The sequence below is a fragment of the Salvia splendens genome, chromosome 15 (genome assembly GCF_004379255.2).
Source record: "Salvia splendens isolate huo1 chromosome 15, SspV2, whole genome shotgun sequence".
Lineage (NCBI taxonomy): Eukaryota > Viridiplantae > Streptophyta > Magnoliopsida > Lamiales > Lamiaceae > Salvia > Salvia splendens.
Window position 1 is genome coordinate 5,192,813 of NC_056046.1, and position 12,498 is coordinate 5,205,310.

The 12,498-nt window shown below is 36.5% G+C and overlaps 2 protein-coding genes across 2 annotated transcripts; one reads left to right on the forward strand and one right to left on the reverse strand.

Moving 5' to 3' along the window:
- The first annotated feature begins 2,901 nt into the window (after nucleotides 1-2,901).
- On the forward strand, nucleotides 2,902-6,838 carry LOC121766405 (probable inactive ATP-dependent zinc metalloprotease FTSHI 3, chloroplastic). Its single transcript, XM_042162697.1, has 4 exons — nucleotides 2,902-4,120; nucleotides 4,950-5,273; nucleotides 5,934-6,234; nucleotides 6,360-6,838. The coding sequence occupies exons 1-4, from the start codon at nucleotides 3,128-3,130 to the stop codon at nucleotides 6,557-6,559; spliced, it is 1,818 nt and encodes a 605-aa protein (XP_042018631.1). The 5' UTR covers nucleotides 2,902-3,127; the 3' UTR covers nucleotides 6,560-6,838.
- A 3,070-nt stretch (nucleotides 6,839-9,908) lies between these two features.
- On the reverse strand, nucleotides 9,909-12,091 carry LOC121769509 (proline dehydrogenase 1, mitochondrial-like). The gene is made up of 3 exons (XM_042166338.1): nucleotides 11,303-12,091; nucleotides 10,335-11,224; nucleotides 9,909-10,243 (listed from the first exon to the last, which is right to left on the reverse strand). Exons 1-3 carry the CDS (start codon nucleotides 11,825-11,827, stop codon nucleotides 10,201-10,203), a joined length of 1,458 nt encoding a protein of 485 aa, XP_042022272.1. The 5' UTR covers nucleotides 11,828-12,091; the 3' UTR covers nucleotides 9,909-10,200.
- Nucleotides 12,092-12,498: the final 407 nt, after the last annotated feature.

The window sequence follows — 12,498 nt, forward strand, 5'->3', positions numbered from 1 at the left end:
ATTGATAATAGTTCCTCGTTTATTCCATGATAACTTAAACCCTTAATCTATTCAATGAAAAAGAAACGGCTTCAACTATATTGCCCTTTATTATTAATTCATAAAATTTAAGTATAATTATTCCATCAAATCAAACACATATCTATGCACAAATATTATTTAAATTTCCCCCAAAAATTCCTTATAAAAATTTAAGAGCTCGACTTTGAAGACCCAATGGAAAGAAAATATAAATTGAGACCTGAATGTAATTCCTCTATAGACTTTCCCGAAGTTGTTTTATTTTCAACTATTCTTAATAATTAATGAGCCAAAGTAGAGTAGCCTATTAGCCTTTGAATTGCAGCATATAGTGCAAAGCCCGGCCCGCCAAAATATTGTTTACAAATGTAATTCCTATTGTTTTGAATAATTATTGAGTCTCATCAAGTTTAGAATTATGCTCGAAAACTAAAATATTCGATTTCAAGAACTAAATAATTGTTATGAATAATTTGTCAAGATCTGGACAAAAATATATTTGAATGGTTATAATTTTAGTAATAATATTTGTAATGACAAATATATGGAATGTGGATTTGTATGCTTTCAATATAGCGTAACTTAAGGGATTCAATTATGTGTTTTTGGCTTTCAACAAAATATTTAAGATATATATTGATTAATTTTTACTTTAAATTAAATTAAATAAAATATAACTATATTATATTATAATTCAAGTGAAATAAGAAATGAATAAAAAAAATAAAAAAGGTGATCCATGAAGAATTAAGATTAAAATTAAAGAAAGCGGTAGATTTTAAGAAAATCGAGTTATACCATAAGAAATCTAAAGAGCTAATCTCAAATCATAAAATTAACAATACGACTCGTCGACTCCTACTCTTGTTGGGACGATGAATAGTAAAAAAACATGAATAATAGCAATACACACACGCCACTAATTGGAAAATAATAGTAATAAACCGAGTTTAGTAGTACTATACAAAATCTAAAACCCCCAAAATTATAAATTAACCCCTCGTCGCTCTGGCTGCTCGAGGACTGCGACGCGGACGAGGAGGATATCGGGTGCTGTCGCATCTGCTTGGAAGAGGCCTATGAGGGGCTCAAAATGCCGTGTTCGCATGTGTTTCACGCCATAAGTGATCACCTCATGCATTATATACTACATTTGCTAATACACCATTATAAAGTGGACATGTGGAACCTATAATTATGGTAGAATCCATTTTCAATACAACCTCTCTCATATTTCCTCTCTTTACCATTTTTAATCTAAATGTGTAAACTCTTTTTAAAAGTAATTGTATTAGTAATTAGCATTTCTAAATTTTTTATTACGAAGAGAATTATGCTTATTATGAGATCAGCTTATGAATTATGAATCTATTTAAACCTAATTAATTAGCCACGCGATGTCTTTCTATAATCTAAGCAAATACACTTGTTTATACACGAATGTGTTCTTCTTTGCGAATAAAATAATGTGAAAAGTTATTATTTTTTGTATATGATATATATAGCCTAAACAACTTAAAGCACATGAACTTTAGAGTGAAAAATAATCACAACAAAATTTTAATTTTTGAATAAGTCATGCAATATTTGTTATTTTTATAGGAATCATTTATATCGTGAAATTTGTTTCAATACAATATGAAAAATTAAGAAAATAATAAAAGAAAAATTATTTTGAAGCAATCACTAAAAACTTATGTTGCCATTTTATATTTTAAAATAATAAAAATGCTTATATTATACATCCTCGGTATTTAGCATGTGGTATATCATAGCTATGAAATCATTGAGAATAAATCATTTGGCTTAAGTAGAAATCTTAATAATAAATTCGTTCATAATAAGTAGCAATATGATATTATTAGTATTTTTTTTAAAATGAGATAACACAATTACTTTGATTAAAATATTAGAAATAGAAAACAAAAAGAGAGAAAGTCACGGAAAGGCTAAAGAGATTATGTTACAAATAGATTTTCTTTCCCTCAATATAAATTTACATGTCCACTTTATAGTGGTGTATTAGCAAATGTAGTATATAGTGTAGGAGGTGATCCATTCCCGTTTCACGCCGATTCGCTGCGGAAGACTCACTATTGTCCAGTTTGCCAGTTCCAGATGCCCACGGTCATGGACTAAAAATTAAAACGAGGAGCTTAAGCCTCTACCATATTTAGGAAATTTATGTTCGATCCATTTTTTTATGTTATTTATTTGTAGTGTTTAATTTAGTTGAAATTTTGATGTTGTGGTTAAAAATTTTAATTGTAGTTTTTTTTAAATATTGAAATTGTGGTTGAAATAAGATTGATCAATGATTTTTGGAGTATTGTGCCTAACTAATATCATTAAATTTTCTAAAAATTTGTTTTTAATTTTTTCTCCATAAATTCAAATGTTGAATTTTTCCTACCTGTGATAGAATTTGGTTACAATAAAATGAGATATATAATCATATTTATCTTTTATATAATTATATGATTATCATTTTTCAGTGATAACTATATTTGATGTGATGGTAAGTGGGAAGTAGCTGAATTTTGTTGATGAAAAAAATTTAAGAATTATTTAAGTTTTTAATATTATAGCCAAATTTAAAATTAGTAGGAAAAAATAAATTTTGAAAATATTTCATGATATTAATGGTCAATATCCCATGTTTTTTTTGACAAAAATAGGAAAATAATATGTCTTTTTTTTTTACAAAAATAGGAAAATAATATGTATTGGGAAGATTTTTCAAATTTGCTTGAAAATCTAAGTCGATAGTAAAATAGAACCATATTCTTTACACTACATGATAATTGCAAACAAACCCGATAGAAAACCATTATTCTGCAGCCACCCCAAGATTTTTCACAAAGAGTCGGAAAAACGAAATCAGATAAAAATCTACTGCAATCCCCTCTCTTTTATCTCCCACTTCAATCGTCCAACTAAATAAGCCATATCTTCCCACTTCAGTCTCAAATTCAACATCATATAGAAAAAGGTACGTCCTACACATTTCTCTGAGGCCATTTAGCACTTGCTTGGTTGTGAAATTAGATTGTGGCAAATCTCGCAGCGGGTACATGGAAACTTTTCTTTGACTTTTGAATAAAAAATGGCTTCTTTACCTCTTGCTTGGAGTAATGGGTTCTTGAATGCACAAGAAAAGTTGAATCTTTGTGTTGTTAATTCTAAAGTTTATGTGGTAGATAGAACTCGATTATCGAAGAGTAACTTTGGCCCTGACGCTAGCCCCTTTTCATTGAGTAATTGCTGTCGGAAACCGTATCATAGATTGTCATGTAGCAATCAAATTAGGTTAATTGGAAATGAGAAGATAGATATTGATGCTCAGTTGATTAGAGAAGGAAATCGGAGGAGGTGGTTTTCTTTGAGATGGCGCCCTAGGATAAGGTTACTCTCGAGGAGATTGAAAAGGGCTTCGATTAGGTCGATGCTCGATGCCCTCGGGATGTTTCTCCGCAAGAATGTGAAGAGAGTCACGTTTTGGACTTCTGTATCTGTTGTTTTGGGGCTGTGCTTTTTGTTCCTTAAGCTAACTGCTATGCCGAATCCTAAAGGTGTTCCGTATTCGGACTTGATCACGAGCTTGCAGAGTGGGAGTGTGTCCAAGGTGTTGTTTGAGGAGGGTACTCGTGGTATATATTATAACACGAAGGTGTCAGCTGTGGAAGATGAGTCGATGAGTAAGAGTGAGAGCGTGCTTGAGAATGAGGGCGATGAGGATGCTTCACGAAATAGTGTAGTTGAGAAAAATATGCTTGTGAAACTAACGAAACCGAAAAATGCATCCCCTGCGTGGGAGTTTTCTACGAGAAAGATTGATCACGATGAGAGCTACCTTCTTAGTTTGATGAGAGAGGGGGGGATTTCGTATGGCTCAGCACCTCAATCAGTACTTATGTCGATGAGGAGTATCTTGATCACAGTTCTTACTTTGTGGATTCCTTTGACTCCTTTGATGTTTCTTCTCTATCGTCAACTTTCTGCTGCCAATAGTCCTGCCAAGAAGAGAAAACCTAGCAACCAATTGGTTTGCTTTGAAGATGTCGAGGGTGTTGATGCTGCCAAGGTGGAGCTTATGGAGGTATGTTGTCTTTCTTGCAAAATGATGTCACAGAAAGTTCTGTAGTTCGGTTTTCCATGCGAATAGGTCATGATAGTAGGCGAAGTTTATGTGCTAGTGTTTGTCAAGATACTTGCTGAGTTGCTGTTCAGCTTCTTTACTCGAGTTATGACCTAAAATATTGAAACCAACTAGAGAAATTTAAAATTGCAAACTGAAATAATATATTTATGATAGAGAAGGTAACCGACGAGTTGAAATGAAAATTCTTTTGTTCCGTCTAAAATTGGGAAGTCCAAACATGGGTTGTCGAAAATGAGTAGGTTCCAGTTGTTAGAGATACGTAATACTTTCTGATTCTGACGTTTGTATGATAAATATATATTCATGATCTTGCTCACACATCTTTGCATAGCATTGTTGTAAAGTTGTAAAATGTTAATTTTTGGGCATGAGGGGCTATAGAAAAATGGGAAGTGATATGCAGTTTTCTCTTGGATTTCTGTGAAACTAAATCTACGGGCAGTCAGTTGCTGATTCATTGCAGAACAGTGTATGCAGGATTAAGGAACTTGCTTGGTGAAAAGCATATTTTTTTACTCCCTAAACTTTCGATATTGGTTCTGGTTTACTTCTTCCCATATTGGTAGATGAAAACTTCTTCCCATATTGGTAGATGAAAAAGGCTTTATTCATCATCGAGTGTACTGTCCTGTATTGTCTGATACTAAATCTTCATGATGTTGAAACTTTTTGGGACACACATTAGTTGCTGTTACGTTGTTCACTTTCGTATAATATGAGAAAAAAAAGAATTTTGTGTATGACTCCAGTTTTTCCTCTTTAACAGGTAGTGTGTTGCCTCCAAGGATCAATTAACTACATTAAATTGGGTGCCAAGTTGCCCAGAGGTGTGTTGCTCGTGGGCCCTCCAGGAACAGGAAAGACTCTACTTGCCCGTGCTGTTGCTGGAGAGGCAGGAGTACCATTTTTCTCTGTTTCCGCTAGTGAATTTGTTGAATTATTTGTTGGAAGAGGGGCTGCCCGCATAAGGGACCTTTTCAGTGTTGCAAAGAAGAATGCACCTTCGATTATTTTCATTGATGAACTTGATGCAGTAGGTGGAAAGCGTGGAAGAAGCTTCAATGATGAAAGAGACCAGACACTGAACCAGGTATTTTCAATTTCAATTTCGCTTGTGAGAATTATATATTGTAGCATTTCCATTTTTCTCATTTGCAGTTTTTCCTCAACTATTTACTATTTAGTGAGCATTACACTACAGATTTTTGCATGTTGTCAGACATATTACTGTGAAGGTAATAATAATAAATAGTCCAACATATGGTGCTTATATAGTGTAGTGTTGCAAACTTGCAATAACACTATTTTATTGAAATTATAATAGTAGCTAGAATGTTGATTGAAGATTCTGGAAATACACATGAGATATATGCTGATGTAAACATGAAATGTAACATGGTCATTGCCATTTCTAAGTGAGATTATGGAAGATTAGAACAGATTTCAACAAACAGGTAGAGGGAGGAACATATTGATGTAGCCACATGCCTCTGTTTTGCACGAAACCAATTTTAAACTCGTTCCAAGTGGTAGAAAGTGAAATTACAAACTCCTTTATTCAAGTTGTTAAATAGTACTAGGATAGAGTATGGTGAATGTGGAAGTATCAGAACTTCAACTGGAAATTGTCCAGTGTGCGATAAGAATTTACTAGCATGTGTTTGGCATTTTAAGTTTCTTTTAACATTGATATTGATTCCCCAAAAGCGAGATATGGCTAATGGCCCTTATTGTCGCTGTTATATTCTAGTTGCTGACAGAAATGGATGGCTTTGAGTCGAACATAAATGTGGTTGTTATTGCTGCAACAAATAGACCAGAAGCCTTGGATCCAGCTTTGTGTCGACCTGGCCGGTTCTCCAGAAAAGTATACGTTGGAGAGCCGGATGAAGAAGGGAGGAAAAAGATTTTAGCTATACATCTAAGAGGAGTTCCTCTCGAGGAAGACTTAGGCTTTATTTGCAACCTAGTTGCATCCCTTACCCAAGGCTTAGTTGGGGCTGATCTTGCAAACATTGTCAACGAAGCTGCCCTCCTTGCCGCTCGCAGAGGTTTGATCAGTTTTATCGAGCCTTAAAGTATCCCAGTTGTCTATTTTATTGAGGCTGCCTTGCTTGCTGCTTGTCAGTTGTCACTCTTCATGTTTAGGTAATGTTGTTTTGGGTTTAATTTGCAGGGGCAGAATGTGTATCGAGGGAAGATATCATGGAAGCTATAGAAAGAGCAAAATTTGGAATAAATGACGAGAGACAGAGAAATCCAAATACGATAAGCAAGGAACTCGTAAAAATATTTCCTTGGATGCCTTCTCTTATGAAAAGAAATGATAATTGGAGAGATGGGGGTCAAGGGCTAGGCTATCAAACTTTGAGCTAAGTAGTCTGTTTTTTAGCATCTTCTTACGTGTTTGTGGAATCGAAAAACATGTTTTTGAGTGCACAATCTTCACATCTGTACTATTATATCTTTAGCACTCTCTCGTGATTTGGCTTCAAGAAAGGGTCATCGTCTTTGTTGCTATTCTCAGAAGGTTAGCATCTTCATCGGATTGGTAATATGTCGATTTCAATTCGTTTAATGATTAGTTGTGTTTCTGGTTGAACCTGTAATCGGGATTATAATGACGATGAGTGATGCACATTTTCCTTTGAATTATTTCTCCCTATTGTTCCATGAGATGCGTTCTTGAAAGTCGGTAGATGTAGCAAGTGTAATGCGCACCGTGTGATAGTTGCTCGTCCCCTTCTGCTGCTGTGAAAATGACTTGGAAGTTGCTCGACCTTTATCAGAATTTTCGGAGATGTTGATCTGAGTTGAATCAAAGCATCGATGAACCCTAGCTGCAGATACTGCATGTTTGAGATGTGCTTATATTTTTCTGTCATAAAATACTTGCAAATTTGAATCCACTTCATTTGAAGAACTCTCAATCTTCTAATTTCTTGAATTCTCTTCAATAACTTCATGGGTTATTAAGGGATGAACATGATCAAGATGTGGATATGTCACTTTGTTTAACACTAATACAGTAAGTATATTGCAAAATAAAACATGATGAAATTTAGTCATTTTATATTGAATTGGAATTCCAGATTTTTCTTTATGATAATACTAATAAAAGAAGTTATTATTTGATTTAGACTGGTGGTTTGTAGTCAATTCTTACGTAGACAAATGAGACTGGACTTTGCAAAATAGACTATAGACCGGTTAGAATATCTTTCTCAGTTGTAGTTTCCTAATATTTCAGTAGATTTGACGTTAATGAATTGTTAACGTTGATGTGGAATTAAATTGGGAAGAAAAGTACTATAAGATTGATCAATATGCGTGATTTTTGTCTTTTTTAGCAAACATGGCTCAAAATATATGACATTTCAATTGACAAATAACCAAACCACGTATAGAATCAGATTTCTATCCTCAATGAAACTACCAATATATTGTCCAATCATTTATTTATGTTTGTGAAATTTGGTATGGGCTTACATATTTGGAGTTAATGTGGCTGCAAAAGCTTCCAATTATGCTTCAGTCTGCAACATGCATTTCTATCATACCCATATAATAATATAATATACACAAAGCCACAAAAATAGGAGTTGGGTTATTGAGTCCCACTCCCTCCGTCCCGCACTACTCGCACTTATTTCCTTTTTGGGCGTCCCAAGTTACTTGCACTCTTTCCATTTTTAGTAAAAAATTTCACCTACAGCCGTCATTTTTGACTTTCCTATACACTCATTCCTTAATCTCCGAGCCGAAAAGGAAATGAGCGAGTAGCCCGGGACGGAGGGAGTATTAATTACTACTAAACTATTTTTCCCAGATAAGAATGTCGACAAAACAAGAGTTGTAGATAGGCACCACAAGATCTTGTCATAATTTCTATTTAAATGAATCAGATACTATCATTTCTTTTTAATGTAAGAAACATGTGGTGTTACATTGTTTTATGTAAAATAGAGTTCATTAAGTATTACTTTATTAAGTGGTCACTCATTACACTTAAAATACTAATTTAATCACGCTAAATATAGTAGTTCATTATTAGACAACGCATAGTTCATTTTAAGATCATTTTAGTTCAGTATTTATGTAATGAAGTAAAACGGTCTAATAATGAAGTCCGTATATAATGAAGTAAAACAATCTAAAAATTAAGTAAATCATTTGCTTGGTTTATTTTATCCACTAGATTAGAAAATCAACTCCGCAAAAAAAATTTAAATACTCCCTCCATACCACTTTAGGAGTCCCGGTTGAGTTCGGCACGAGTTTTAAGAAATGTAAAGGAAAGTTGGTGAAAAAAGATAGTGGAATTTGAGTCCTACTTTTTTATATTAGTTTTATAATAAAATGTGAGTGAAAAATGGTTAGGGAAGTGTGGGGCCTGATACCATTTATGGAATTTTCCAACCGGGATTTCAAAAATGGGACACCCAAAAATGGTAAACCGAGACTCCTAAAATGGGACGGAGGGAGTATAATCCATCTAAAAAAATCAACTCCTTAAAAAATAAACTGAAGCGAATTAAAAATGAAATACATGTTATCTAACAATGTTTTAAAATAAACTACTAAACAAACTAAAAAATAATTTGGCACCAGAAATTAGTTAGCTATCGATCATAATTTTTTAACAGTGAGAAAATTGATTTAATAAAGCTTTTATCAATATTGTTTTCATCCAAGTCTTAACAACAAATCTATTTTATGCAGCTGTGCAAGCGAAAAAACAGTAACAAATCCCTATATGAAATGCACGTAATTATGTACTCTTGATACTAATACTATAAAAAAGATGTACTCCTTCACTATTATTATTCCATAAAATAAATTAATAACCTTCTTGGACGAGGATCAAGGAATTAAAGACCAAAACCCACATGTATTTTAAAATATTCATGTAAAACATTATCAGCCATTTTCATTAAATATGGAATATTTAAACACACAATTCGTGTATTACACACGCTACTTATTAAACTAAAAAATGACGGAGATGTCATTTTAGAGAATCCGCAACGGAGGACATCCGGGTGGACGTCGGACCGGCGCCCCGGACGTCCTCGCGGGACGTCCGCCATATTAGACGTGCGAGGGGCGGATGCGGACGTCGGTTGCGGACACCGCAGATCCGCGGCTTTCTGACGACGTCCGTCTGGACGTCCGCCATTGCGGTGCCACGACGGACGTCCCGATTTTTAATTTTTTTTAACTATGTATTTTTTTAAAAAAATTATGTATGTTTTTTTTTACTATTTAAATAAAATCGTTGCATTTTCTCGTATTCGTGTCGAAATGTTAATTCCGTAAATTACATATTTGTGAATTTTTATTATCGTGAATGTCCGTCAGGATGTCCGTCATTATGCAGTGAGATGTCCGTGCAGTACAGTGGGAGGTCCTTATGACGCGGCAGGAAGTGTTTTTAGGAAGTCTGCCGGGACATCCACACCACTGTGGATGCTCTTATAATAATAACATGTCAGATCACCAACTCATCCTTATTGAATCGAAACAAAAGAATCTATTTGTGACGCTGACATTTTCTCAAGATTCCAATTTCTAGAATCATGCATTCAGTCATTGTGCCGTAAAGCAATTTTCCTTTTAAAATAGTAGGAGTATATAAAGCTGATTGCAACTGTTGACAACTCCCAAATTTGAACAATAATATAAATATATAGTCCATCATATATAGTCACAAGTAGTAATATTCTTGCCACAAATTTGATATCTGAATTGAGCCAAGAACAAATTTTACAATCTCATTAACAATGACTCAAATACCCTTAAAAAGGAAAAAAAATTGAGAAGAACTTGCCAAGACTATATTCTGAAATGCTGGATTATTATTGGAACTTAAGAGGGTTCCTATATATTTTTCAACATTGAAAACAACATTTTCTCCTCCCCTCCAATATCTATTTACAATTCTTTGCAGTGCAATCTCCTGCATCATCGTCATCATCATCTCCATAATTAATCGGAATTCGGAATCTGCGGATCTTTCAGTGCTCCTTGGGCGACTTTAGTCTGCGGATAAGTTCATTTCTGCAGTAGCGGAGTAGAAAAAATAAATAAACAAAACTTGACAATAAAACTGGAGTATATCTTATAGTATTGGTCATATAACGATTTTTACCTCATAAGCGACCGATCGAAGGAGGATGCAGAGAGGATTCCCCTGTTTTCCTCTGCCCGTCGGAGCAGATACGGAATGATCTGATCGACGGGCCCGTAGGGCAGGTACTTGCTCACTCTGAACCCGGCGTTTTTCATCCCGAACGAAAGAGCGTCCGCCATTCCATACAGCTGAGCGCAATGGAGGCGTTTGCTCTCCTTTTCGATTCGATAATCCACGGCTTTCTTAGCTGCCATTTTCCCTGACTCCATGTTGTGCGTGGCCAGGACGAGCGACCCCGAGCCGCGGCTGATCTGCTCCAGCATGAAATCTGCGCACTCGTTGTAGCACGCGTGCGTGTTTTGGATGGAGTTATGAATTGGGGATTTGACTCCGAGAGAATTAGCTAGTTTGTTTTCGGATTCCATGTAAGCGCCTCTCACGAGCTTGATCCCCACCGGCACGCGCATTTTGTCCGCGGCGGTTTTCGCCAGGAGGAGCCTTTCCTTTGAATCCTTCAAGTAGGCTTGGATTGTGTTGAATATCAGCGGCTTCTCCGCGCCGGTGGTGAACTCCACCGCTGCCGAGTACGTGAAGTAGTCGATCGCCGGCTGGATCTCCGTGTCCTCTGCGTCGATCAGGATCGGGAGGCTCGCCTCGATGCTTTTCCTGCAAATCTTCGCCATCCTCGCGAAGGCGACGTCGAGATCGCGCTCTTCCTCCACGGTTAGCGGCGCCGGCCTCACCGCGGTGTGGTAGAACGGGCTGGAATCGACGAGGAGAGGCAGCGATTTGCGCTTCCACGGCAGATTCAGTGATTTATCCATGTGCTGCCATCTTAGTAGATCGCTTACTCTTTTTAGTATGCGGAATTTGCAGATCGCCGTGATCTTCACCACCACGAAGCTTATCTGAATGCACGATTAATTCTCAGATTATCAATTGCAATCGTTGAGTACATGATTAGGTTAAATCAGATGAAAACTCACCGGAGAATCGACGGATTTAGCGGATTCAATTGTGCGGAGGAATTCCTCCATGCTAACATCGCATGATTCGTTATCCTTAGCGTGTTCCAATCCGTAATCAAGCATCGCCGTGAGACCGGTTTGCCACAGCTCCCGCGCGGTGGCGTTCGCCGCCGCGAGATCCTTTCCGGCGCAAAATTGGCGGTAGAAGGTCCGTTCGGTGACGCCGAGGATCGCCTTCCTACAGAGCGGGCCCTCCATCAGCTTCGATTTCATGATCCAAATGCCAAAATCGGCCACCGGCGGCGTCGCGGCGAGGCGGAGCGTGATCATCGACCGGAGCAGCTTCGCGGAGGGGACGGACGAGAACAGCTTCTTCGTATCGGTGAAGTTGACGCGGCCGTCGAATTCGTCATCGGCGGGGCCGGCGTCGGCATTCGGCGGTGGATCGGCCGCGAGTTTCTCCGCAAGGGCGGCGGTGGCATTGGTTCTGGCGCCGGATTCGAGGCGGAGAGGGAGACGAGAGAGGGTATTTCTGCCGGTCATGTTTACGAGTGGGGTTATTTAGTTGATGTGTTCGCGGCTTTTATAGGTGAATTTCTGGATTGAGGGGCTGTTTGGATGTGCTTAATTTGGATAATCGGATTTGAAATGGTATGGATTAAGTACTCGAAATTCTCGATATTTCATAACTAAATTAAGGAGATTCAAATCCGTATTGAATAACTTATCCATACAAAATTGAAAGATTCCTGATCAAAGACGAGATAAAATAGAGGATTGAATGATGTTTGTAAAGAGAATTGCCAATTTTCAAGGATCATGGATTTAATTATAAATCAAAACAAGAAATCCTCATTTAACGGGTCTATATATTATCCTAATCTGGGATTGTCCTAAACATTTGGGATAAAGATGCATTGTCAGCGCTGATGAAGAATACATTCATTTTGCCAACTCAGGGCTGAATCATTTATTAAATTAAATAATATAGTAGTATCTGAGAAAAGTAAATAAAAGAATCAACGAATTCACCGACTTACTATAATAGTCAATCATTTATTAAAATAAATAAAAAAACTCGCTTTTGAGTTTGAATGGAAGCAAAGTCCAGCATGCGAGGAGCTGTCAACATCAACAAGTTGCAGATTGACTGTTACTTGGTTGCAAACAAGTTGTGTGGATAATAGATTAATTACATTAAGATATGTGAAATC

Coding starts and splice junctions, on each gene's coding strand:
- LOC121769509 (XM_042166338.1), bottom strand. CDS start 11,827: ATGACCGGCAGAAATACCCTCTCTCGTCTCCCTCTCCGCCTCGAATCC. Junction 11,225..11,302: donor CTAAATCCGTCGATTCTCCG/GTGAGTTTTCAT, acceptor TCGTGCATTCAG/ATAAGCTTCGTGGTGGTGAA. Junction 10,244..10,334: donor TTCGATCGGTCGCTTATGAG/GTAAAAATCGTT, acceptor CCGCTACTGCAG/AAATGAACTTATCCGCAGAC.
- LOC121766405 (XM_042162697.1), top strand. CDS start 3,128: ATGGCTTCTTTACCTCTTGCTTGGAGTAATGGGTTCTTGAATGCACAA. Junction 5,274..5,933: donor GAGACCAGACACTGAACCAG/GTATTTTCAATT, acceptor GTTATATTCTAG/TTGCTGACAGAAATGGATGG. Junction 6,235..6,359: donor CCTCCTTGCCGCTCGCAGAG/GTTTGATCAGTT, acceptor TTTAATTTGCAG/GGGCAGAATGTGTATCGAGG.